The 23,731-nt window shown below is 39.9% G+C and overlaps 1 protein-coding gene across 2 annotated transcripts in view; it reads left to right on the top strand.

The window, feature by feature from the left end:
- The first annotated feature begins 537 nt into the window (after positions 1-537).
- The window catches only part of LOC149312948 (interleukin-15-like), a 32,026-nt gene continuing 8,832 nt past the window's right edge, over positions 538-23,731 (top strand). The window contains exons 1-4 of one of the 2 annotated variants that reach the window (XM_089525755.1): positions 538-753; positions 3,506-3,618; positions 19,045-19,191; positions 22,158-22,266. In XM_089525755.1, the coding sequence (XP_089381881.1) occupies positions 22,193-22,266 (74 nt within the window). In that variant the 5' untranslated portion in view covers positions 538-753; positions 3,506-3,618; positions 19,045-19,191; positions 22,158-22,192. The remainder of the gene's footprint in view (positions 754-3,505; positions 3,619-19,044; positions 19,192-22,157; positions 22,267-23,731) is intronic. The other variant, XM_089525756.1, reaches the window with a different exon arrangement.

Genomic DNA, 23,731 nt, shown 5'->3' with positions numbered 1-23,731 from the left:
AAATAAAAGTGAAAAACATTCACAGAAATGTAAATTCATGCTTCTTTGCTGTGCGCAAAATGGAGGACATCTTGGAAGCCTCCTGGACAGAAGGCTGAAATGGAGGAGGCCACGTCCTGGAAAAGGAGGAGGATGTCTGGTCATCTTTATCATGCTCCAAATGGAGGACACTTTGAAATTCCTCTTGGACAGGAGGCTGAAATGGAAGAGGCTATGTCCTGGAAAAGGAGGACCTCTGGGCATCCTGGCAAGTGCTCCAAATGGAGGACAGTTTGGAAATTCCTGCTGGACAGGAGGCTGAAATGAAGGAGGAAGGAGGCTGTCCGGTCATTCTGGTCATGCTCTAAACGGAGGACACTTAGAAACCCCTTCTCACTCAGGGTCCCTGTCGTGGGGGGGGGGGTCAGGTGTGGCAGGAGGAGCCTCCCTCTTTTGAGGGCCACTTCTTCAGAAGAGCAGGGCCAGTTGTGGGTGGACTCTCTGGGCGGCCTCTCCTCACCCAGCTTTATTGCTGCCAGAAGGAGCTGGAGGGACGGCTCAGCCTGCCTTCCCTCCCTCCCCTCCCTCCCTCCGCGCCTGACGTCCACACGGCGCTCCTGTTGCGCTTCCACTCCCCTGAGGGACCCAGTTGGCTTCCTTCGCCCTTTCCCACCCCCTTTGCTTCAGGTTTGGCTGGAGGAGGAGAGCCTGCGCGGGGCACAACCACAACCACAACCCCAACCCTGGCGGCTGGAGTTCCCTCGCCTCAAGCGAGTAAGTTTGTTTGACAACAGGCAAAGGAAAGTGAAAACAGCCTGAGGGAGGCAGCCGGAGCAGAGAGGTCTGGCGGGACCCTTGAGCTGCGTCCACACGGGGGAAATAACCTGGTTTGGCACCGCTTTAACTCTTTCTGGCTCAAGACTATGGAATTCTGGGAGTTGGAATTAGTTAGCCTTGAGCCAGAAAGAGTTAAAGCGGTGCCAAACCAGGTTATTTCCCCCGTGTGGACGCAGCCTCTAAGAAGGAAAACCAGGCAGGAAAGTTTCTCCTTGGTTACTTCTATCCCTTGCAACTTATTGTTACTTTGTTTTCCCCAGAAAATGTGCAGCTTCACCATTTGTGCCACAATCCCTGGTGCCACAATATACTACATTTCCCAGGATTCCCTAGCACTGAGCCAGGGCAGTTAAAGCAATGTCAAACTGGATTGTTTCTGCAGTGTCTTTTGGACCAAGGAGGTTTTTGCCAAAATCCATGGATGTTCCCATTACATGCAATGGCAGCGTTGAATTGTTGTTGTGCCTTTCAGGGACTTATGGCAACCCTAAGGCGAACCTATATCCTGGGGATTTTTTGGCAAGCTTTATTCAGATGGAGGTTGCTCTTTCCCTTCCTTTGAGGCTGAGAGTGTGTGACTTGCCCAAGGTCACCCATTGGGTTTCCATGGCTGAGCAGAGATTTGAACCCGGGCCTCCAGAGTTAAACGAGTTTATCACCAGAGACGAATCCCATGCAGAAACTAAATTTAAACTGAAAACAACCTGCATTTGCAGGTTGTTTTTCAAACAACATTTGCATAAAAGAGAAATAACGTGAAAATGATCCAAACAAAAGTCGTCAAAACCAGCTCCTTTTTACTTTCACTAAATTCTGAAAGTACAAAAGAGCTTTCTGTTCAGATTATTTTCACGTTATTTCTCTTTCATGCCAATGCATCTGACAAAGAACACCCAGATTTTAAAATCCCATTTCTGCACAGGATTTTACCAGTCTATCCTCTGTGTGATAAACTCCATAGTCCAGTGCTCAAAGCACATTGTATTTATTTTGTGTTATAAGCAGTCTGGGGCGTTGGCTTCTCAAAAGGGCCAAGGAACAACTCCCTTCCTTTGTCTTTTGAGTGATTAATCTCAAGGGGGATGGGAATCTCGTCGTTGTTTCCTTGCTAGTGGGAACTGCAGCAAAATGTTGCAGCTTAGGATGCTTGTGTTCCAGCCAGCCAAAATGGCTTTCACCACATCCATGTCACCTCCCACCTGATCTGCACTTCTTTCCCAATCCCACATTCATCCCATGGTCCCTCTTTTGGCCTGATTTCTCTCCAGTTGTTTGTATCCCTGCAAACTTTCCCCCAAGAGTGCCTGATAGGACACTTGTGCATGTAGTCTCTTTTGGTTACATAAGGAGCGGTCTGTGTGGCTTTGTGGTTTTTTACCCTCAAGTGTGCAACTGGATAGAAAATGTGCAACAGGAAAAACGCAGATAGAACACTGCTTTTGGAAAAAGGGGAGGGAAGCTTGTCAACTCAGATGATTTATTTAAGCCTTTAAATGCCAGTGTTTGACAGGCTGCTGTTCCTGTGTGCCTTCAAGTTGTTTTTGATTTTAGGCCATCCCTTGTGTGTTGTTTCCTTCAAGTAATTTCTTTGGAGACCCAAAGCGAACCATATCACAGGATGTTCTTGGCAGGTTTCTTCAGAGCAGGTTTGCCCTTGACATCCTCGGAGGCTGAGAGAGTGTGACTTACCCGTGGTCACCCAGTGGGGTTTTCTAGCAAAGCAGGGATTCGAACCCTCCTCAGGCGACCCTAATGTGAGGTTTTCTTATAGCAATTGCAAGTACATTTCTGTACCACTTATTAGTGAACTAACATTTGATAAGCAGGGTTCTTGGCAAGATTTGTTAAAGTTATGGGCAAAAACCTGGAGTAGATTCAGTGCTTTGCTGATATTGGAGCCAGTAGCTATCACTGCACAGCACTACAATGGCCTGTTATCTTGTCATCAGTCACTAAAACCTGTTTGTCTTCTTCTCCTTGTGTAACTGCGACAATATTTTTGTTACCATTTGCCAAAGTGAATTTTCTACAGTATTTTTAGTTGCTGCATAGTAAAATCAACATGGATTTAGCAATCTGTAAGAAAGTATAATTACTTTTCATTTGCTGACTGCAAAATAACTAAAGGACTTAGCCTAATGTTTATGGGCTAGAGCAGTGGTCCCCAAACTGAGCTTTTTAAAGGAATTTTGGACTTCAGCTCCCAGAATCCCAGTCTATTGGCCAACATGGCTGGGGCGTCTGAGAGCTGAAGTCCAAAATCTCTTTAAGGGCACAGTTTGGGGACCACTGCGCTGGAGGGAGTTAAAAGAGCTTCAGTGCTTTTGTTTCTTTTATATAGGCACCACTTAAATTTAGGCAGAAAGTAAGCAGGGAAAGGCCATACATTTAAAACAGTGAAGGTAAAATACTAACAAACAGCTTACTCTTAAGTATAATTGTCTCCCTTGCAGAGTTTGGACTGGTCCTTCATTCAACTATACTGATGCTGTCAGTAATGGACTGAATAAGGGCAAACAAATTGCAACTTAATCCAGACAAGACAGAGGGTCCATTCACATTTTGGAAATAATCTGGTGTGAAGCCAGGCTATTTCTGTGATGTTCACACTGGCCCCAAATGCACCTGGCACAGTTTGCAGGGTGTGTGTGTGAAAAACCCAATTGAACTAATCACATCTTTTTCTTAGGACCGGAGCGATCTGGATCTTCAGTAGTGCAAATGTGCTACTGAATCGATCTAGATCACTTTCCCGGCCACATCGCATCACTGTGGAGATCTGCATCTCTTCAGTACAAAAAGGTAAGCGTGAATGCCTCCAGAGGTAGTGGGATGCACTTTTATGGGGCATTTGGGAGCAAATATCACTCAGAATTTTAGTTTCTTTTCTCAGTGTCGAGGCTTTTCAATAGTCTTTTGGAAGCTGGGTTGGCTGTTTTTGGCCTGCAGCACATGCTTTCTTCACCTTTGTTTTAAAACAATGGTAAATCAAGGATTCTTATACATACCAGTTTGAGCTGCAGATCTAAATTAAGCATAGCACCAGGGCTGGCCCTACTGTTAGGCAAATGGCAGAGGTTGGAAGTTATGAATTATAAGTAATTATATTACTGGTGATATATAACTGGGGGAGTAGAAATAAGATGGGGAAAACATTTCCCCGGCCTATAATTTAAAGTTAAATCCTTAGTTTTTGTGTTTTTGGTTGTAGCACAGGTACATGCCTAAATACCCTAACAATACCAGATCCTGTCTGATTTTGGAACCTAAGCAGTTAGTACTTGGGTGGGAGGTCACCAATGATTATCAGCTGCTGTAGGCTGTATTTTAGAGGAATTAATGGGCAAAACTACCTCTGAGTATCCCTTGCCTGACAAAACCCTATGAAATTCTTGGGATCACCATAAATCAACAGATGACACACACATACACACAGAAAGCACAGATAATATTACTTCTGAAACAGTGCTTTTTGAAGATCATTTTGAGTATTTGAGTATGTAGCCCATTTCCCTATTTTTAAGGCTGAAATTACTTTTTAAAGATTAGTAATGTTGCCCCAGTCTCTGGCAAAATGATACAGTTGCTTCAAGTAGCTGATGATGTGTAAGACGGCAGCAACAGCCCCTTGACCAGTCCTTTCTTTTAAGGGAAAGTGGTGTGTATTCTAAGTAGTTTGCTGCCTTCAGGTGAGATGGGAGTTCCTGTCCCATCAAAACACTGAAGTAAGATTCAGCTATTGGTCTGGTTGGCTTTTGTAGGTGGAATGGGTGGTAGCAGAGACTGTCATGTACTTTGCCTCAGGCAGCAACATCTCTTAGGTGCATTCCGGACGGGCCCTATGGGGTGCCGTTGTTACGCGCGAGGGGCGGTGCTTCCTGACATGCCTTGCCCCTTGTGCGTAACGACTACGTCAAAATGGCGCCGCTGCATACAGATGGGCACCGCCATTTTCACGTTGCGGACACACAGCGTCTGGACTTAATGCACCGGAAGTGGTGCCGTGAGTGCCGCCTCGCGCCTTGCAGTGCTCCTTCTGGGACGCAGGAAGAAGCGCCATTTTGGCGCTTCTTTGTTGCTGCGCCTGGGAACTGCACGGTTTGGCTGCTGCGGTTCCCGGATGCAGCAACCAGCAGTGGCGTGAGACCGCCCATTATTTACAGACTATACAAGGCCCTTTGGATTAGAGACCCCATCCATGCTTGAGGTGATCACTTATCCCCATCTCCCAGGAATAGATTGATTTTAGTTAGCCCGCTATAAATGTTTTATTATTGTGCCTTAATGCAACCATTGTTGGATTTTATTTATAAATGTAGTTGTGCAGAATTAGAGTAAAACCGTATAAACCACTTCTTCTACAGCTCCTTTGGGATTTCTTACAATGCAGCTCGTTAACATTCACTCTTCACCTATGAAAAAAGTGGCTATTCATTGCTAGTCATTTTCTAACACCAGCCCTGTAGATAATTGTTAAACTATTAAACTGTAGATAGTGATTTATAATGTCCATAATCTTAACAATCCCTAAGTGATCACTCTATGCTGTCATTGGAAACGTACCCTAATCTCTTGCAGCATAAAATACAGTACAATGGTTTGTAATGACATACATATCTTATTACCTGCTTGTAATAAGCTATCAATAGGGATGACAGTTTAATTATATAGTACATCTCCTGCTGGCAAATGACTGACTCCCAAATATTTCTGAGGTTGTTCACCAATACTTTATGAGAATGTAGCCACATAACTTTTGGTATCCTAAATGGAATTTCTGCTTTGTGTAAGGTGCTGAAGGTCAGCTACAGAAGCTTATACCTGCTCCAATAGTATCTTAAAAAAAAAAGGGGGGGGGGCTTTCATTTAAGACTGACAGCAGTTTATATGTTTATGTTTAAAGTGCCAGGTTGAAATTATAGAAAGGTGACTTGTTGGAAAAGATGATAACACTTGTGAAAGTGGGAGGCAGCAGGAAAGAAGGAAGATTGCATTACAGATGGATTGATTCAATCAAGGAAGCCACCACCCTTGGTTTGCAAGGCCTGAGCAGGATGGTTGATGATCTTGGAGGTCTCTTATGTTGATATCTGGGTGATGAATCTTGCCTGTGATTCCGGTCTGGTGCCAAATGGATGACGATGCCAGTTATCTATCTAACACAGGAACAGAGCGAAACTCCAAATACAAGCTTTCGGCTTGCTGGAACAATGCCTGGAGAGACAGCTGCTAAATCAAAGAATCACTCTCCAGCAGTTCACTCCTTAGAGGGCTTTATTACTTTGTTTCAAATAAACATGCGCAAGACACTACTATACAAAACACACCACACGATCTCCAAACTCCCACAATCCACCAGAACAGCATTTTCCTTATATACAGAATTACCATGAGGCAACCACTAAGTCCAGCCTCTTTCTATACAAGTTGCTATGCACCACAGACACCAATCCCTCTTGAGACTGAAGACATAGCATATTTACATTTAGTCCTGCTCAGCTGACCTTGAGCATCCGGCTGCTGCTCTGGACTCCAGCTGTAGCCAATTTAGGCTTCTGCAGCCATTGCCACATCTGAACATTTTCACCTTCAGTATACTAACATCTTATTAATATGGTTGTCATAAATCGAAGTTGATTTAATGGCAAAAACAATAACAGATTTTTGAGCTATTTAAGAAACTCTTATTAATGGCTATTTTTTTCTGGAGGTTTTTCATGGAAAGGCTAGATATTTTGCTCTACAGTCCTTATCTTCTCTGTTCTTTTACTTGTGACAGAAGCCAGTCCTGTTGAATGCAAGTGGACGTTCTGCTAAAATACCTTCTAGGTATAAATATACTGTGGGGAGTGCTAATGCTGAATGTACATTATACTCAATGGAGCCTTTACTTATTCTAGATGCATACAATGCTTCTTGCTCCTCTAAAGAAAATACCCATTAAGATGGATTTAAATGTCACTTGTGATTATGATCTATCTTGGAATATCAGGACCCCATGATGAATACTGGATTTCTCCTCCATTAAGGTTTTGAATGTCCTGATCCACACACTTCCACAAATTCCATGACCAAACAGGGATTTGAATTTGGGCCTCTTTCTCTGAAGTCCAGCACTTTGAGCAATGCTCTATTTTGGTTCTCTCAAAATAGGGACAACTGTAAAAATGGTAAAAATGGTACCAAGCCTGAAATATAATGGCAAAAAGATGCAACTATTAATGTGTTGAATCTGTATAATTAGAATACAGATTAATCATAAATATAATTTTAATAGTGTGTATAAATACACAAGTTAGATGCCTAGATATTTGAGGCAATGCTATAGATATATACTTTTCACTGTATGTATATGGTTGCCTATGTCCTGCCATAGAAGGGTTCTTCTTGTCCCATATAATAGGTGTCTGTGTGGGCATTCAGTTTCTGGGATTAGAACATTTCCATTTTTCAATAGATAATGCTAAACTATTCAGTCAAGCTAATAGTGACCACCTGTTTTCTTACAAGTAAAAAACATAAATATTAACAAAAGATGGCAAATGTGAAATATCACTAGTAGCACTTTTAAAGGAGAATTGCCTTGATATTATTAATAAACCTAGATTTAATTTGCTTCCTTTTGTGGGCTGTTAATAATTAATGCTTTTTAAATAAATAAAAAAAAAAGATTGAGAAAGATAAATTACTTCTTTGTGGGGTAACTTAAAGCTATTGATGTTGGAAGATTTTTTTTTAAATCCACTTACTAGAAAAGTATAATGCCCTATTAATGATACATAGTTTTGGTCCCCCCCCCCTTATTTGTGGGTGTGTAAACAATAACTTTTATCAGCAGCACGAAAAGGAGTTCTGAAGCAGAGCTCCTTTTCGCTGTGCGCATCGTTCCTGCTCCAACCAAATGGCCGGTGTCTGGGGGCATAAAACCCCAAGGATACCTCTTTTCCACGCCATGGAGAAGTGGCATTTTGCCACTTCTCCATGGCCCAGAAAACTCCAGATTGGGGTGCAGGGCTGCCGGTGTGGCTGCCCTGCCCTCAATCCAGAGTGAAAAGGGGCGGGAGCAGGCCGCCCCCAAGTTGTGGTCTCTACCGTGCCTGAGTTATAGACTGTAGTGAAACGTTTGACTGTATAGATCATGAAAGGCTATGGAACACCCTTAAAGACGTGGGAGTGCCAACACATCTGATAGTCCTGATGAGGAATCTGTACTCAGGGCAAGAGGCTACTGTCAGAACAGAACATGGAAAACAGAATGGTTCCCAATTGGCAAAGAGGTCAGACAAGGCTGCATCTTACTACGGCGTGTTACAGAGCGCCCAAAAATGGTGCTCTGCTGGCGCTGCTGGTTGCTGTGTCTGGGAACCGCAGTGGACAAACCACGCGATTCCCGGATGCAACAAAAAGAAGCCACAAAAAGCGGCTTCTTTTTTGTGCCCCGGAAGTGGTGCCACAAATCACTAGTCGCACACTCGCGGCGTCACTTCTGCCACGTGACGTGCTGATGCTAGGCGTCCGCGACATCAAGATGGCGGTGCCCATGTAGAATGGGCGCTGCCATTTTGTACATGCCGAGTGTGTACTAGGGTTAGGGGCGTCCGGAAAGGACGCCCCTTTCTAACCCTAGTACGCGCTTGGTGCATACTTTTGGCCCGTGCGGAACGGGCCTACCCTACCTATTCAAGTTGTATGCAGAATATACTGTAAGAAAATCAAGCCTGGACACCGAAGAAGGAGTGGAAATAGGAGGAAGGAATTTCAATAATCTAAGACACTCAAACAACACCATAATACTAGCAGAAAACCTCAAAGACAACTAGTAAGGAAAATCAAAGAAGAAAGTGCAAAGACAGGATTACTGTTGAACATAAAGAAAACAAAAATAATGACACAAATTAATCTACACAAATTAAAACTAGACAATGAGGAAATAGAAACAGTAAAAGAATTATCATACCTAGGATCAAACATTGATAGGAACAGGGACAGTAGCCAGGAAATCAGAGGATTACGAATGGGGAGGGCAGCTATGAAAGAACGATTCAAAAATGCAAAGATTTACAACTCAGTACGAACGTTAGAAACATACAAGCCATTGTATTCCCTATTACCATGTATGGATGCGACAGCTGGACAGTTAAGAAAGAAGATAGGAAGAAAATCAATTCATTTGAGATGTGGTGCTGGAAGAGAGTGCTGAGGATCCCGTGGACAGCCAAAAACACAAACAAGTGGGTCCTAAGGCAGATCAAGCCAGAGATTTCCCTGGGAGCCAAAAAGACAAAACTGAGGGTGTTTACTTCAGGCACATCATGAGAAGGCATGACTAATTGAAAAAAACCAACAATGCTAGGAAAGGTGGAGGTAAGTAGAAAGGGAGGAAGGCCACATGCTAGATGGATGGACTCTATTAAGGGAGTCAGATATGAGTTTACAGGAACTAAGCAGAGCAGTGGAGGAGAGAGGTTCTTGGAGATGTCTCATCCACACAGTCGCCATGGTTCAAAATCAACTTAAGGGCGGTTAGCAATAACAAACAAAAACCATGGTAACTTGTCCAGAAAGATTTTGCCATACAAGATGTGTGGTATAAACTATGGAGAGTATCACATGGGGAAAATCAGGGGATTAAAAAGGTATTTTCCCGAGAAAGTCGTGCAGTCGCAGTGATGATTTTCAGATGAAGTCGTGATCTAAGAGGACATATCCCGAGAAGAAACAGGAATGTTCCAGCAACAAACCATTCATGGGATTTCCTTATGAATGGTTTGTTGCTGGAGCATTCCTGGTTCTTCCTGGGATAAGTCCTCTCAGATTGCGATGTGAGTGAAAATCTTCGCCATGATCATGCAAGTTTCCCAGGAAAATGCCTTTTTAACCCCTTGATTTCCCACCATGTAATATTATCCCATGGTTAAAACCTTTTTGTTACATTTCTATCCTGCTTTTCCTCCACAGCTCAAAGCATGTTCCCATTTGATTTAATTAGAATTGATAACAGTTGTAGTCACAATGCATGCAGTGTAAAGCCTCATTTTAAAGCATGCTACTTTCTAGTAAGCCTGATACACAGCAGCTGGAAGATTCCATCTCTCTGTGTGTATGTGTGTGGGAAACCACTGGGTTTTATTCAAAACTTTAAAGGAATTATTCAAATTGCTGAACCCTATCCTTACCCCAAACTTGGACAGCTCTTTTAAGGTTCTTTTTAAAACCTGAAACAGATGTATTGACATGGAAGCCACCTGCTGCCACTGAGTCTCATTAATTTAAGAGGAACTTGCTTCTTAGGAAGTATGCTTTAGGACTTTCGTGAGGTGGATGAGACAGTCTGTCTCTGGTAGGCATGTTGCCTGGTTTGTATAAGTAGAAAAAGGCAAGCATATCAAGAGAACTGTTGAAGCAGAACATCACTCATTCTCCTGTATCTGTTCAGATACTAAAGAACAGTGAGGAATTAAAAGCTTTAGGCTGGAAACAAAATGTCCTTTTGGCTGATGGTCTGATCCTCACTGATGAGAAGGTTGTCTGCTTTCTCTTACAGTGAAGAACAGAGCATACCCTGCAGTTTCTAAGATCTTCAGAACTAATGCAACGGGTTCCATTACATCAATTGCCTACAGCACGGCACCATGAATTGATTCCATTGTTGGATTTTCAAGGTTGTAGCACAATTCTAGGGATGCAGTAGCACAAAAGAAAAGGTTTGTAGCTTGGGAAAGATTTTTTTAAAATGCAAATTCCCAGAGAACATACATTGACACTATTTAAAACACTACTATTTGATTTCAGATGGGTGTTCAGATTTTTCCACTCCATGTCTTTTTCTCATTCTCTTCCCTATTGTGTCAGGTGAATTTTTAGAAGGTGTTCTTTTTCAAAGAAAACAGGAATTGATTATGTTTTATTTTTGTGTTAATTTTTGGTGTATGCACAAAAATGTAATCCAGTTTGAGATCCGGGCAAAGGAGACCTTAGATTAGATCCTTTGCTTTAAATCTGTGAATCAGAGAAATTCTGAATAAAGAGATCCACAGGCAGAGGAACTTGGCTGGTGAAAAATGCACATATTCTTTGGAAGCCCCAGTTAGTTCTATGGAAATAGTTATACAGTAATACTTCTTTCAGAGGCAGGCCCAAGAGGCTAGATATGTCCTTTCCATATAGTATATGCATGGTTTACTTTGACAAAAAATACCATCAAATTTATGTGAGGTATGTATGTTATGTTGTAAATTCTGAATGAAACACAGAACTATATAATCAAGATTATGAAGCCACTTGGTGGATGGAGCAGATGGGAATATAAGAAGGCCTTGCTAGAGGAGACAATCCATTAGCCTAGTTTCATTTTCAACCAGAGCACACAGCCTTGATGGTTCTGGGAAGCAAACAAGCAAAGCATGAGGCTATTCCTCTCTCTTTGTTGGTATTTGAAGACATAACCCGCATTGAATAACAACAAAAACGTTACTCATTATAGCTATTACAAGTTGCAAGATAATATCCTTTCTCAATTTAAGTCATCTAAACCTGTGGCCACTTCAGCTATTATAGTATTATTATTATTATTATTATTATTATTATTATTATTATTATTTTGCTGTTCTCCCTGTTCATTTGTCATCAGATATCCACAGCTAATAAGAATAAAAATCAGAAGAAGATTAAGAATGGGGAGGGCAGCTATGAAAGAAAGATTCTAAAAATCCACAGCCAATAAGAGTAAAAAAGCTTTCAGTAAAGAGGGAGGATCCAAAATAGAACGGAGAGCAAAGGAAAAAATGCCCCCAGAGGCCTGGAGTAAGAAAAAAAAGAAGAAGCAAAAGCAAGTAATCATATTTGAATGAAAAACATTCTGGCACACTGTAAAACTTCCAACGATGTGGAAAACATAGTAAATACATGGATTATTAGCAACTGGAAAGTTCTCTTCTCATCTGGCTCTGAGTACCTTGACACCACAGCTGCAAACCATTTTGCAATATTTACAAAATGATATTTACAAAAAACTAAGCAAACTAATAAAAGCAGCCAGTACTGTGTAAAACACAAAATAATTTTGCATCTCAGAGCTCGTTGGTAGAAAGTAATAGATTTCTTGCTGGCAATACTGCTGCCTTTAAGAATGATTACCCATGATTTTAATAATATACATATTTATGCTGCCTGAATGTCATACAATAGAACAACCTTTTATTTTTGATATGTACTTCAGTTGATTTTACACACATTTTTTAAACCAAATTGTTCTGTTTCTTTCCTTTTAAGAATAGCTATAAATAAATTTATAATTTCATTTTGACCTATTTCTTATATTAGCTTTGGTTCCAGGTTCCAGAGCAGTTTATAAGTCAGAACTACCTTTTTAAAAAACTGTGGTTTTATTTATTCTTCTACGGCATGCCTCCACACGATATCTTTGAATATTTCTAATTGAAGGAAATGAAGAGGTTCATACCTTTTAGAAGCAAGGTAATGAAGTAAAACCTCTGGCCTTTGGACACAAAGAAACAAATTGCTTCTTGGGTGAAATAATGAAGCCAAAGTAACTGATAATTACAAATCTATTAACTTTGTTTGTGGTGACTGCATTTAGCACAACATAAGTAGATTCAGGGATGACATGTGTCAGGTGGTCCTTACAGAGTCACAGGACAAATAAGGACAGCAGTCCAGAGTCTTATGTTTTGGGGGCCAAAGTGATTCTTTTACAAGTCATTTGATACTATTTTATCTATTTCACTTTGCAGTTAACATAAAGCCCTTTCAGATATTGGTAGACTAAGAGCTTAATTGCGTTTCAAAAGAAAGATGCAGAGATGTAAACAGAAACTGGCGCTGCCTCTTGCCTTACTTTTCGAATGTGATAAGGCTCTAAATGTATCTGCTAAACAGCTCTGGTTTGTTAAAATGGACAGTCTTGCAAATTTAGCACCCTGCTGTAATTTCTACAGGTTGTATTCAGTCCAACCCCCTATTTTACAGACCATTGTTTATTTTGCTGAAAATAAGACTGCCTACAAAGGCCACAACGTGCTTTGAGTACCTTGTTCAGTCAAGCAGTCTCTTCCATGACAAATGAGTGCTGACCACCTATTAGCAGTTAATATATTGTATTTAGAGTACTTGCATGATTAAACCACCAAGTACAATTGACATCAGTGACTTTTAACAATAGACTAAGAGTTGCTGAAGCTGTCCTATACTTTCATTTTTACTTTATGCATGGCTGACAAGGTAAAGAAGTGGCACACAATCTTGGTTCCTAAAATGATTGTTGTCTGCATTTATTATTAGTCAAACAGGGGATACTGAACATAACATAGATTTATAGTTGTGCATTTCTGATAATTCATGGATATTCATCACACATGAAGTGTTTCCTCCATATTTTCATTTTTCATGTGAGTGCCTTGTGGAGGTGGAGGTAATAGTAAAATTCCACTGCACATTCAGAAATGGTGGGGAGGACTGGAATGGGGAAGCTGATACAACTCACTGATCCTTTGCTCTCAGATAATGGAAGGTGGCTTTCAAGATGCATAATGTTTTATAGATGTCCTTAGAAAATAATGCATCATTTATGCGACACATAAATATTGTAATTCCCTCATTTAAAGAGCCTGATAACTCAAAGCAATTAGATCATAACGAGGGCAAAACATAACCTTTTAATATTCAGTGACATCTTTAAGTACCAGACAAAACATACCAATCAATGTCTTGTGGGTGAAAAGAGGCACATTTGTGCATGAATGGGTGGGGCTAGAGATAGGGATGTGCAAAATGCTCTCCATGCATTTTTAGGTACAAAGAGCTCTTCACGGCTTCTGAATTTTGAACTTCTGAAGGTTTTACTAACTACATGCTTTTTATATAGAAAAGTTTTCTCTACTGATATGTGAATGAAAATACTGTGAATTTCCAGACTTCTGGGTTGTTTGGTGAATTTGCTTTAGATTTTATTCCAGAAATTTAAACAAAAGTATTTTATTTGAGTTCACATACCTAGCCTCAAATATAGAAACAGTGGTCAAGAAATCAGAAGACAAAGATTGGGAAGGTGGCTATGAAAGAACTGTCTCAGGAAGCCAAGATGAATAAATTGAGGTTTTCATATTTTGGCCAAATAATGAGATTAAATTAATCATTAGAGAATACAGTGATGCTAGGAAAGGCAGCAGAAAAAGAGGAAGAGACCACATGCTAGATGGATAGACTCAATTAGGGAGGAAACAGGCCTGATTCTGCAGGCCCTGAGCAGAGAGATTGAAGACTGGGAGTCTTGGAGATGTCTCATCCACAGGGTCTCCATGAGTCGAATTTGACTTGAAGGTAGCTAACATCAACCAATTTTATTTACTGAACCCTATCCCCAAAGTAGATTCAGCTCCTTGAATAATGTTAAGGTCTGTAATAAAATCCAGCACAAATTCACTGCACACAAATGCACACACCCCAGACACTGGCTGCTACTACAGTGGACCCTTGTTATACGCTGGGGTTTGGTTCCAAGATCCCCTGTGGATAACAAAATCTGTGGATGCTCAAGCCCCATTAAATATAATGACATATTAAAATGGTGTTCTTTATAAAAAATGGAAAATCAAGGTTTGATATTTGAAATTTATCCTTTTTTTGAACATTTTCAAACCATGGATGCTTGAATCTGCATATAAAAAATCCATGTATAAGAAGGACTGACTGTACATGTTTTTCCACTGCTTCTTAAAGGGAAAGAGAAAGAGACAGAGAGAGAGAGAGAGAGAGAGAGAGTGAGAGAGAGTGTCTTCTATCTGGAAATATCCCAGAATTATTATGGATGATTTCAAACTGGGAACTTTGCCAGGACTTAATATAATTACTTTTGGGGCACTATAACTCCATGGTAGCTATGGAATTTTGGAAAGTGAAGTCCCAAAAACAAAAAGAAAACATTTTCCATGTCCTGATTTTTTCTATCTACCTTCTTACCATTTCTGGTTTCAGTTGCTACTATTATTTTATTATTCTTAATTCTTTCCTTTCCATCCCCACACTTCTATACATTTATTCAATTTTAATCTCTTCATTCCTCATTTTTTCCTATCTCTTTATTGTTCTCTAATGGCCTTAGTAAATGTACTGAATATTGTATGGTACTTGCTGTGGATGAAGAGGTAGCCCAGCATGATGCCAAGAGCTCACTTGTTATTTTAGGCAGGCAGTAATCGCAAGGCACATAATTTTCTAAACAACACAGTGCTGGGAGCTTGAGGCTCAAAGCACTACAAAGCTTATTGATTTTTTTTAAAAAGTGTCTTTGGAGGCATATTACTGTAAAGATTGAAAGGTAAAAATCCAAGTCCATGCTGAGCAAGGATGTGAAAGGAATGAGCTCTGCTTTGGTTTTGCCAAAGGAGAGGTTATTACTCACTGTGGTCAGAATGTACAATGAAAGAAAAATGATAAAAGAAAGAAACTGAGGAAATATTTGGGACAAATGATTAAATAACTCACATAATAAAACTTTCCAACAATTGTTTGTTTTCCCTTTCTTGTTTTCTCCAACCCAGTTTTCCTTGTCTCAGTAAATTTCATAAACCATGATCACAGCTCTTCACAAACAGTGCTATAGATTCTGATTTCTTGTTCTATTAATACTTGGTTGAAATCACAGCCTAAAACTACTATTTTAATTGCTTTTACTTGTGCACCACCCTGGGAGCCCTTGAAGGCTGGGAGAAATAATAAGTAATACTAGTGGTACCCATTCTAAGCACTCAGATTTTATGAATGTTCATCAGTTGTGTCCAACAAAACAGAAAATAAAATCTGGAACAGGCTGTTACATTTTGTAAAAAATATGGTGTAAAACTTTTTAAAAATGCTAAAACCAAGAAATATGTGATTACCACCCACTACTATAACCCACAATTTGAAACAAGAGACAAAAAGAATGTTGTTATATTACTGTAACCAAGAGGTAAGGATTGGCCACTCTTGATAAAGTTAGTGGAAGTCTCGCCTACTTTTCCCTACATCCCAGTTGAGCTGAGCAGTTTGCTTGTGGGGTTGAAGTTTGTGTGTAAAAGATGCTGTTCAGAGCTGGTTGGAACTATGAATCCTGTGGAGTAGCAATAGATGCAGCTAAGAAATCTTTCTATTCTGCATCTATTGCATCTGCCGAAGTCTCATCCAGCAGAGCTATTCAGGGTGGTAAGGGATTTGACTCAAATGCCCCCCACCCCACCCTGAACTTTTTATTGGAACCTACAAAAGCCTGCTGTGATGCTTTTAATAACTACTTCACAGACAAAATCTCTCAGATAAGAGCTGAGTGACTAAGGATGGCGTCTTTCCTCTGAATGCCTGTCTTAATGCGGTAATGGACTGGATGAGGGAAAACAAACTTAAATTGAATCCAGGTAAGACTTGTACTTGTAATAGGGACCCCTAATCTGGGAATGGAATTATGCCAGCCCGTTCTGAATGGAGTCACACTTCCCCTGAGGGACTCTGTCCGCAGCTTGGGGGTGTTGCTGGACTCATCACTCCAACTGACGGCTCAGGTGGATGCGACGGTCAGGATCACTTGCTTTAAGCTTCGGCTGATATGCCAACTGTGCCCCTTCCTGGAGTGGGAAGGCCTCTTGACTCGACTTCTACAACGTGCTCTACATGGGGCTACCCTCATGCCAAGCTCGGAAACTTCAACTGGTACAAAATATGGCAGCCAGGCTGGTCACGGGTACATCCAGAACTGCTTATATTACACCGGTACTAAAATCTCCTCACTTGCTGCCTATCAGTTTCTGGGCAAGCTGCAAGGTGTTGGTTTGAACCTTTAAAGCCTTACATGGGTTGGGTCCTGACTACTTGCAGGAGCACCTACTTCCATACAATCCTCCGTGCACACTCCGGTCCTCTGGGAAGAATCTGCTTCAACCTAAGAAGACCTGACTCTGCGATGACCCAGAGGACCTTCTCATCAGCTGCTCCCAGGCTCTGGAATGACCTGCCAGATGAGATTCGCCATATTACTACCTTGGAAGCCTTTAAAAAGGCTATTAAGACAGATCTCTTCCGGCAGGCCTTTCCAGACTCGGTTAGATCCATTAGATCCATTAGACTTGCCTCCCCCTCTATAGATACCGATATCACAATTGATTGATACCATCACCCCTGTACCCCCCTCCTCTAGAGGAAGACTCATTTCTAGCCTAATCTGCCTGAAATTTTAGTGTATTCATATTGGATAGTTTCAAATTTTTTGATGTTTAATCTTTTTTTAGGGGTTGATCACTGCTTTTATGATTGGGGGGAGGGGTCGGGTTTTGGGGGGTTTAAATTATAATTTTTAATTGTTTTATTTATACTGTTGGAATCTGCTTTGATTCCTTTGTGAAAAAGTGGAATACAAATTATTATTATTATTATTATTATTATTGTCAGAAAGGATAGGGCAGTGATCTTGGTGAGAATTGCTGGACAATGAGAGATGTGAAAGCTTCCAATCCCCATTGATCTTGCTTTTCATGGAATCGTAGAGTTGGAAAAGTCAACAAGGGTCATCCATTCCAACCCCATTCTACCATGCAGGAATACTGAATCAAAGCAACCCCAGCAGATGGCCATCCAGCCTCCATTTAAAGACCTCCAAAGAAGGAGACTCCACCACTTTCTGAGGAAGCGTGTTCCACTGTCAAACAGCTCTTGATGCAAGGAAGTTTTTCCTAATGTTAAGACAGAATCTCTTTTCCTGTACTTTGAATCCATTGCTCTGAGTCCTGTTCTCTGGAGCAGCAGAAAACAAACTTGCTCCATCCTCAATATGACACTCCTTCAAACATTTAAACAGGACTATCATATCACCTCTTAACCTTCCCTTCTCCGGGCTAAACATACCCAGCTCACCAAGTTGCTCCTCATAGGGCATGGTTTCCAGACCCTTCACCATTTTGGTTGCCCTCCTCTGGACACACTCCAGCTTCCCAACATCCTTTGAATTGTGGATCCTTGTTTTCCTGCCATAATAACAGTGGAGGAAACAAAAACTCAGAAGCACCCAATATAATCAGCAGAAAACAGCAGACAAGTCTCAAGGCGCTCAGTAGATGACTGATTTATTAATAACAAGCCCAAGATGTTTTGATCTATACTTGCACTTCTTCAGGGGTCATGTTGTTGTTAACTGCCATCAAGTCAATTTCGATTTAAAGTGACCCCATGAATGAGAAATCCCAAGGAGATTACCAGATGAGGAAAATCGGGGAAGAAAAAGGCATAATTTTGGCAAAGTTGCTTGATGGCACTGAAGATTTTCAGATGATGTCACACTTATTCAGGACTTAACCTGTGAATGATTTATTGCTGGAGCATTCCTGGATCTTCATGGGTTAAGTCTCGAATAAGTGCAATGTGTTTGAAAATTTCCAGCATGATTTTGCAACTTTGCCAGGAGTATGCCTTTTTCTCCTGGCTCCCCCCCCCCCCCCCATCTGATAATCTCCCAGTTCACCCTGCAACCAACAGCTCTTCTAAGGTCTTACAGAAAGAGCTGTAGTTTCCTTGATTGAGTTTATTCATTTGGAAGGCGATCTTCCTCATTTTCTACTGCCTTCTACCTTTCCAAGCATTATTATATTTTCTAGTGAGTCATGTCTTCTCATGATAGGACAAAGTAGGGCAGTCTCAGTTTACAACATTATTGTACAAGTCCTTTCTAGCATTAAAATAGCATTTTCCCCAAAAGTGCTATGCTATGCAATTGGGACAATTTTCCTCAGTATTGCACCTGAGGGTGCTGTTTAATACTATACAGCACTATAACAGACAGGGCTAGAAATGGAAGAGGGCTGGGGGCTTGTGAGGAACATTTTGGGTTTTCTCACAAGCCACAGTTGGAGGTAGGAGATAGTGGATGTTTTCCTATACAGGAAAAAAAAAGTCTAAAAGTTTAGGAAACTGCTGCAGCAATCCCAGTCCTACATCTTAACCGCTACACCACACTATCTGCATCCATTCTCTCTTAAACACTTGAGCCATTACTGCTCAAGCACCTACCGTATATACTCAACTATAAGTTGACCTCATGTATAAGTCGAGGTCAGGTTTTGGGGCCAAAACTGGATTTTGCCATGACCTGTGGATAGGTCAAGGACAAAACTTGGAACCTTCTTCAGTGTGTGTATGTGTGCGTATGGAAAGAGAGACTCTCACTAAAGCTTTTCTTTATCATTTCAGCCAGATGTGCCGGCAGGAGGAGGACTCAAACAAACAGCAATATCTGATTTTAACGTGCTTTTCAGTACATTCTTCACCCCATTTCTACATCTGCTACAGCATAATGATGCCATCACAGAATGACAACACAGCACCATTTGTTTGAAGGTGAGTTCAGAGAAGCTGAAGATTTAATAACTGTTGCAGTAAATGGTTACAAGAAACAAAGAAAGAGTTTTGCCGATGCTTATTTTATCATTGAAATCTTATACATGTCTGCTCGGAAAAACACTATTATGTTTACTGGTGCTTACTCTGAAGTATCTATGTATGAGGCTGCAGCTGTATTTTTGTATAGGGCATTGTGAATTTGTTAATTGATCAGTTGGGGGAAAACACAGTAAGGAATAGAGGACAGAAGGTCTGTCATAAATAATGGAAACTAATATTAATACTCAGATTTTTACGAAGAGAACAAAGAGCAAAATGACATTCTCCAGTTCTGCCATTGGAAGCTAGTCAGCATTAAATTAATTGGGCCATATATTGAATGGATTAAATTGTCCTCATTTCTTCTTGCCATGTCCTGGAGCATATAGTACCACAACTAAAATTAGTCAGATGTCATTTTCTGAGATGATGAGCCAGGCATTTGAACTGCTATCTCTGGTTCGTCTACCAGATAAATGATGCTTGCCACGTGAATGGAATTTAATATGCAGTAAGAGAATTAAGCCCATCTCATCTCATCTCATCTTATATATTGCTTAAATCGGAGCAGATTTAATCACAATTTAACCTGACTAGTTAAAACCCATGTTCAAAATGAAATACTATTGTATTTTAAAATGAGGCTAATAGATTTTAAAAAATCTCTACTTGGGTTGCCAAATTAATTGATTTTTTTTAAAAAACAAAGCTCTATGATAGCAGTTGCCTCCAGGATTCTTTAGTTAGATTGTGTAAGCTAGGTTCCTTTCACACCTTACATACAAGCAAGCCCAGCTTTGATATTAAGGTGGCTCTTGATGAATGGCACCTATTGCTTAAAAAAATACAATCCATTGTTTTTCCATTGTAAGCTACAAACAGACGTGGCTTTCTGTACTATCAGAGGTTACACTATGTGTGTGTGTTTTGTGTGTCTGTCCCATTTTTTTGCATCTTTAGAAATGCGGCCCCAGCAAATGACTGCTGATCAACTCCAGCCTTGCTTCAAATAAACCAGACCCAGATCAGTCCAGCTCAGGACCACATTTGGTATAGAAATTGTCTTGCTCCACCTCACCAGGAAAATGTCAGGGTGCATCTACACTGTAGAAATAATGCAGTTTGATAGCACTTTAAGTGTTGTAGCTCCTTCCTATAGAAACCTGAGATTTGTAGTTTTACAAGGTCTTTAGCCTTCTCTGCCAAAGAGTTTCAGTGCCTCACAAAATTACAAATCCCATGATTCTATAGGAATGACCTACTGGAAGAGACTCGCCAAATCACTTCCCTTGAGGCTTTCAAAAAGGCGATAAAAACAGTTCTTTTCTGTTGGGCCTTCCCAGACTGACCTTTGCCCAAACTAGAACAAGTCTGATTCTCTGATTAAATCTCACCGCTGCCTCCATGTGTTAAATTGATTTTAACTTATTATTGTGATCTATATTTATATATGGTTTTATTGTGGTAATTTTATTCAAGGAGGGAGGGTGAGGGTTGGGTGATTCGGGGGTTTGTTTTGTTTGATTATTTTGATTTGTATTAACCTCTGTTGTTACCTGCCTTGATCCCCAAAAGGGAAGATGCGGGATATAAATAAATACTTTATTATTGTTGTTGTTATTACTCTCAGTACTCATGGTTTGCTCAATTTATACATCATTGTATTTCACAAGACATGGAATTGGTTAATACAAACCTGCTGGATATTTAGAAAATGGTTTTGATTCACAAATGCTTTCATGGTAATTTTATTATTATTGTTTTAATGCATTTTAATATTCTTAACTGTTTTAATGTGTAATGGTTTTAAGTGGTTTTATCTTTATAAACTGCATTTTATCCTTTTAATGAGTTATTTTTTAATCCTGTTCTAATTTAATTCTATTTTAATGCTCATTTCGGATGTTTTTGATTGTATTGTTCTTTTAATTTGTAAGCTGCTTTGTGTCCCAATTTTTTGGGGAAAGTGGGATATTGATATACTAATAATAATAATAATAATAATAATAATAATACAGTTGTGGAATTTTTGTAATTATCCTTAGCATTAACAGGTTTTTTTCATTACCATAATTGGGAATGTTTCATTTAGGCTGAATTTAGGAATGTAGAGATCAAGTAAATAGTAGTATATGCTTGTCCAAAAAGATCTGGGTGAACTTGGTAGGTAAAGTTGCTTCACTTTGGATCCATAGTGTCTCTGTCCTTTTTGAAGCCAAAGGCCCCTTTCTTGGGTGTAGAACACTGAATTTCTCAAGTCTCTGTACTGTTATCTCTGGAAAAACCTATACAGAACCTAAAAGTTTTTCCAGATGTTTCCAGTGGACTGATCAGAAAAAATAGATTCACTCTTGTTATCCAATAGGCCCATTCTTGACATTCAGTACAACATGGCCAATGTAAGTTGCACTGAATTTTACAAACTGATGTGCAGTGAAAATAAATCAAAGTATCTTGACCAAGTACAGTCTCCTGAAAAGTATAATTGGTACAAGAAAACAAAATGTTTATTTGTGGGTTGGTGTTTTTTGTTGCTAATCTGGCCAGCCCCGTCTCATATACTTTAGTCCTGGTTTTATGGGAGAGAATTACAGCAACCCTATAGGTTATTCATTAATCCATCAACTTTTGTTTACCACCTCAGCAGTGCAATTGTTTCAGCAGAGCAGAAAAACAGGTTTGCATGGAGGAATTTTTCCCCAGTTTACTTTCCTGTATGTCAATGCATTAAGTATTTCTATTCCCATTGCCAGTAAGTGAAGCACATACTGCTTAACCATCATCATCTAGCCTCTGTTATATTCTGTTTGCAGAATGAGTTTCCTAAAGGTTAATAAAAATGTGTGTAAAACAAAGGTAGGATTGTACAGTGCAATGTATTTGTGTACTATTCACTCCTCCCCTTCGCAAATTATGTCTTTCAGGAAACACACTTGAGAATGTTTACCTTCAGTAGCAAATGCATGTCATTATGAACAATTATTTCTGGAGCTTGTTAATTAATGAATCTGCCATTTCCATCTTCATTCTTTGGTAATTATAGCTTGAAATAGTAAAAATGTCCTCATTTATGTGTACATTACCAGGGAGATTTAACTTTGCAGGATATCTTACTTTTCCAGTTAGAATAAGTGAGGCATTATGCTGAACTGCCTGCCCCAAATATCTTAGTATTTATGTGAAATTACTGTTCAGACATAACAGTTGTCTTCATAATTAGATAGTTAAGGAGGCAAAGCAGTATGCTGTAGTCATGATGATATTTTTCTTAAGGAACAAATCAAAACAAAACAAACTGCAGGGAAAGATTCAAAAAACACATCTGTAGCAGTAGTGCAGTTGAAGTACAAGAGGAATACTGCCTTTTCACAAAATGGAAGGACATTTTGGTAGGAATTCATTTTTTGGTGTTTATAACTTTAAATTATAGTTTATATTAGTGCTACTATATGTAGTGGCATGGATGGGGATTAAAATAATAGATACAGTAATTGCACTCCCGAATGCACTGGTGATAATTTGATTAGGAATATAAATTTAATTATATTTTCTTGAAAATCATTAAATGGCACACAAATAATGGCCCTTGGTCACTACTGTATGAACCTCAAGAGAGGAATGGACAATGTTCAATGTGCTGTTTAAAGGTTCCACCCCCCCCCCAAGACTAACAATGTTCCTGCTTTTGGTCTTGTGCAAATGTGATAGTCTAGCAACAGACTTTAAGGGAATATAGGCAGGTTTTTGTAGCATTCACACTTGTCATGTACAAGTTCTGTCCTAGTTCTACACCAGTTTGCAATTTTCATTCTGCAGAAATATGTGCAGATTTTCTTGTGTGCATTTTTGTACAACTGAAAAGTCTCTAGTGTTAAAAATGTACAGGGAGCCAATCTGTTTATGAGGGACAACTAAATTCCATATACTGGAATCAAAACATTTCATCAGGATAGTTGATTGAAAAGGACTGGAGGAGCGGGGAGAGCATAGCAAGCCTCCTGAAAATGTTCATATATTGTAGCTGTGAGCTCTGCAGTTAAACTCAACTATTAAATGGAAATTACATGAACAATGGTAGGTGTAGCTGTTTGTAGCTGATTACAACAGGCAGTGCATGCTGGGTTGAAGATGAAGTGTTGGATCCCCATCTCTAGAAACAGTGTAATCTGTGGTCCAGAGATCAAAACATGCAGGTTCCTCAGGTGAGACAGAGCAGAAGTACAAAGAAACAACTCAGTCCTAGCATTAATAAAACTCCATGATTAAATTCTAGGTGATGTACTGGGTTAAAAAACAAGTCTAATGTAGTGAAATGGTGAATGTTACCTTATGTTTCAGTGTAGTTCCTCTTAAAATGGTAGAAATCTTTTTCTGTTCACTTGGACAAGAACAGCTACCTTTGTCTTGGCATTCCGTTGAATTTTTCTATATGTTTCATGAACAGAAAAAAATGATTATAAAATTTGGAAGAAGTGTGAAAACTGAAAGCTGATTGCTT

This window comes from Sceloporus occidentalis, unplaced genomic scaffold (assembly GCF_023333645.1).
Source record: "Sceloporus occidentalis isolate IW3139 unplaced genomic scaffold, rSceOcc1.0.p SCAF_5, whole genome shotgun sequence".
Lineage (NCBI taxonomy): Eukaryota > Metazoa > Chordata > Lepidosauria > Squamata > Phrynosomatidae > Sceloporus > Sceloporus occidentalis.
This window is presented reverse-complemented; position numbering and strand designations above follow the sequence as displayed.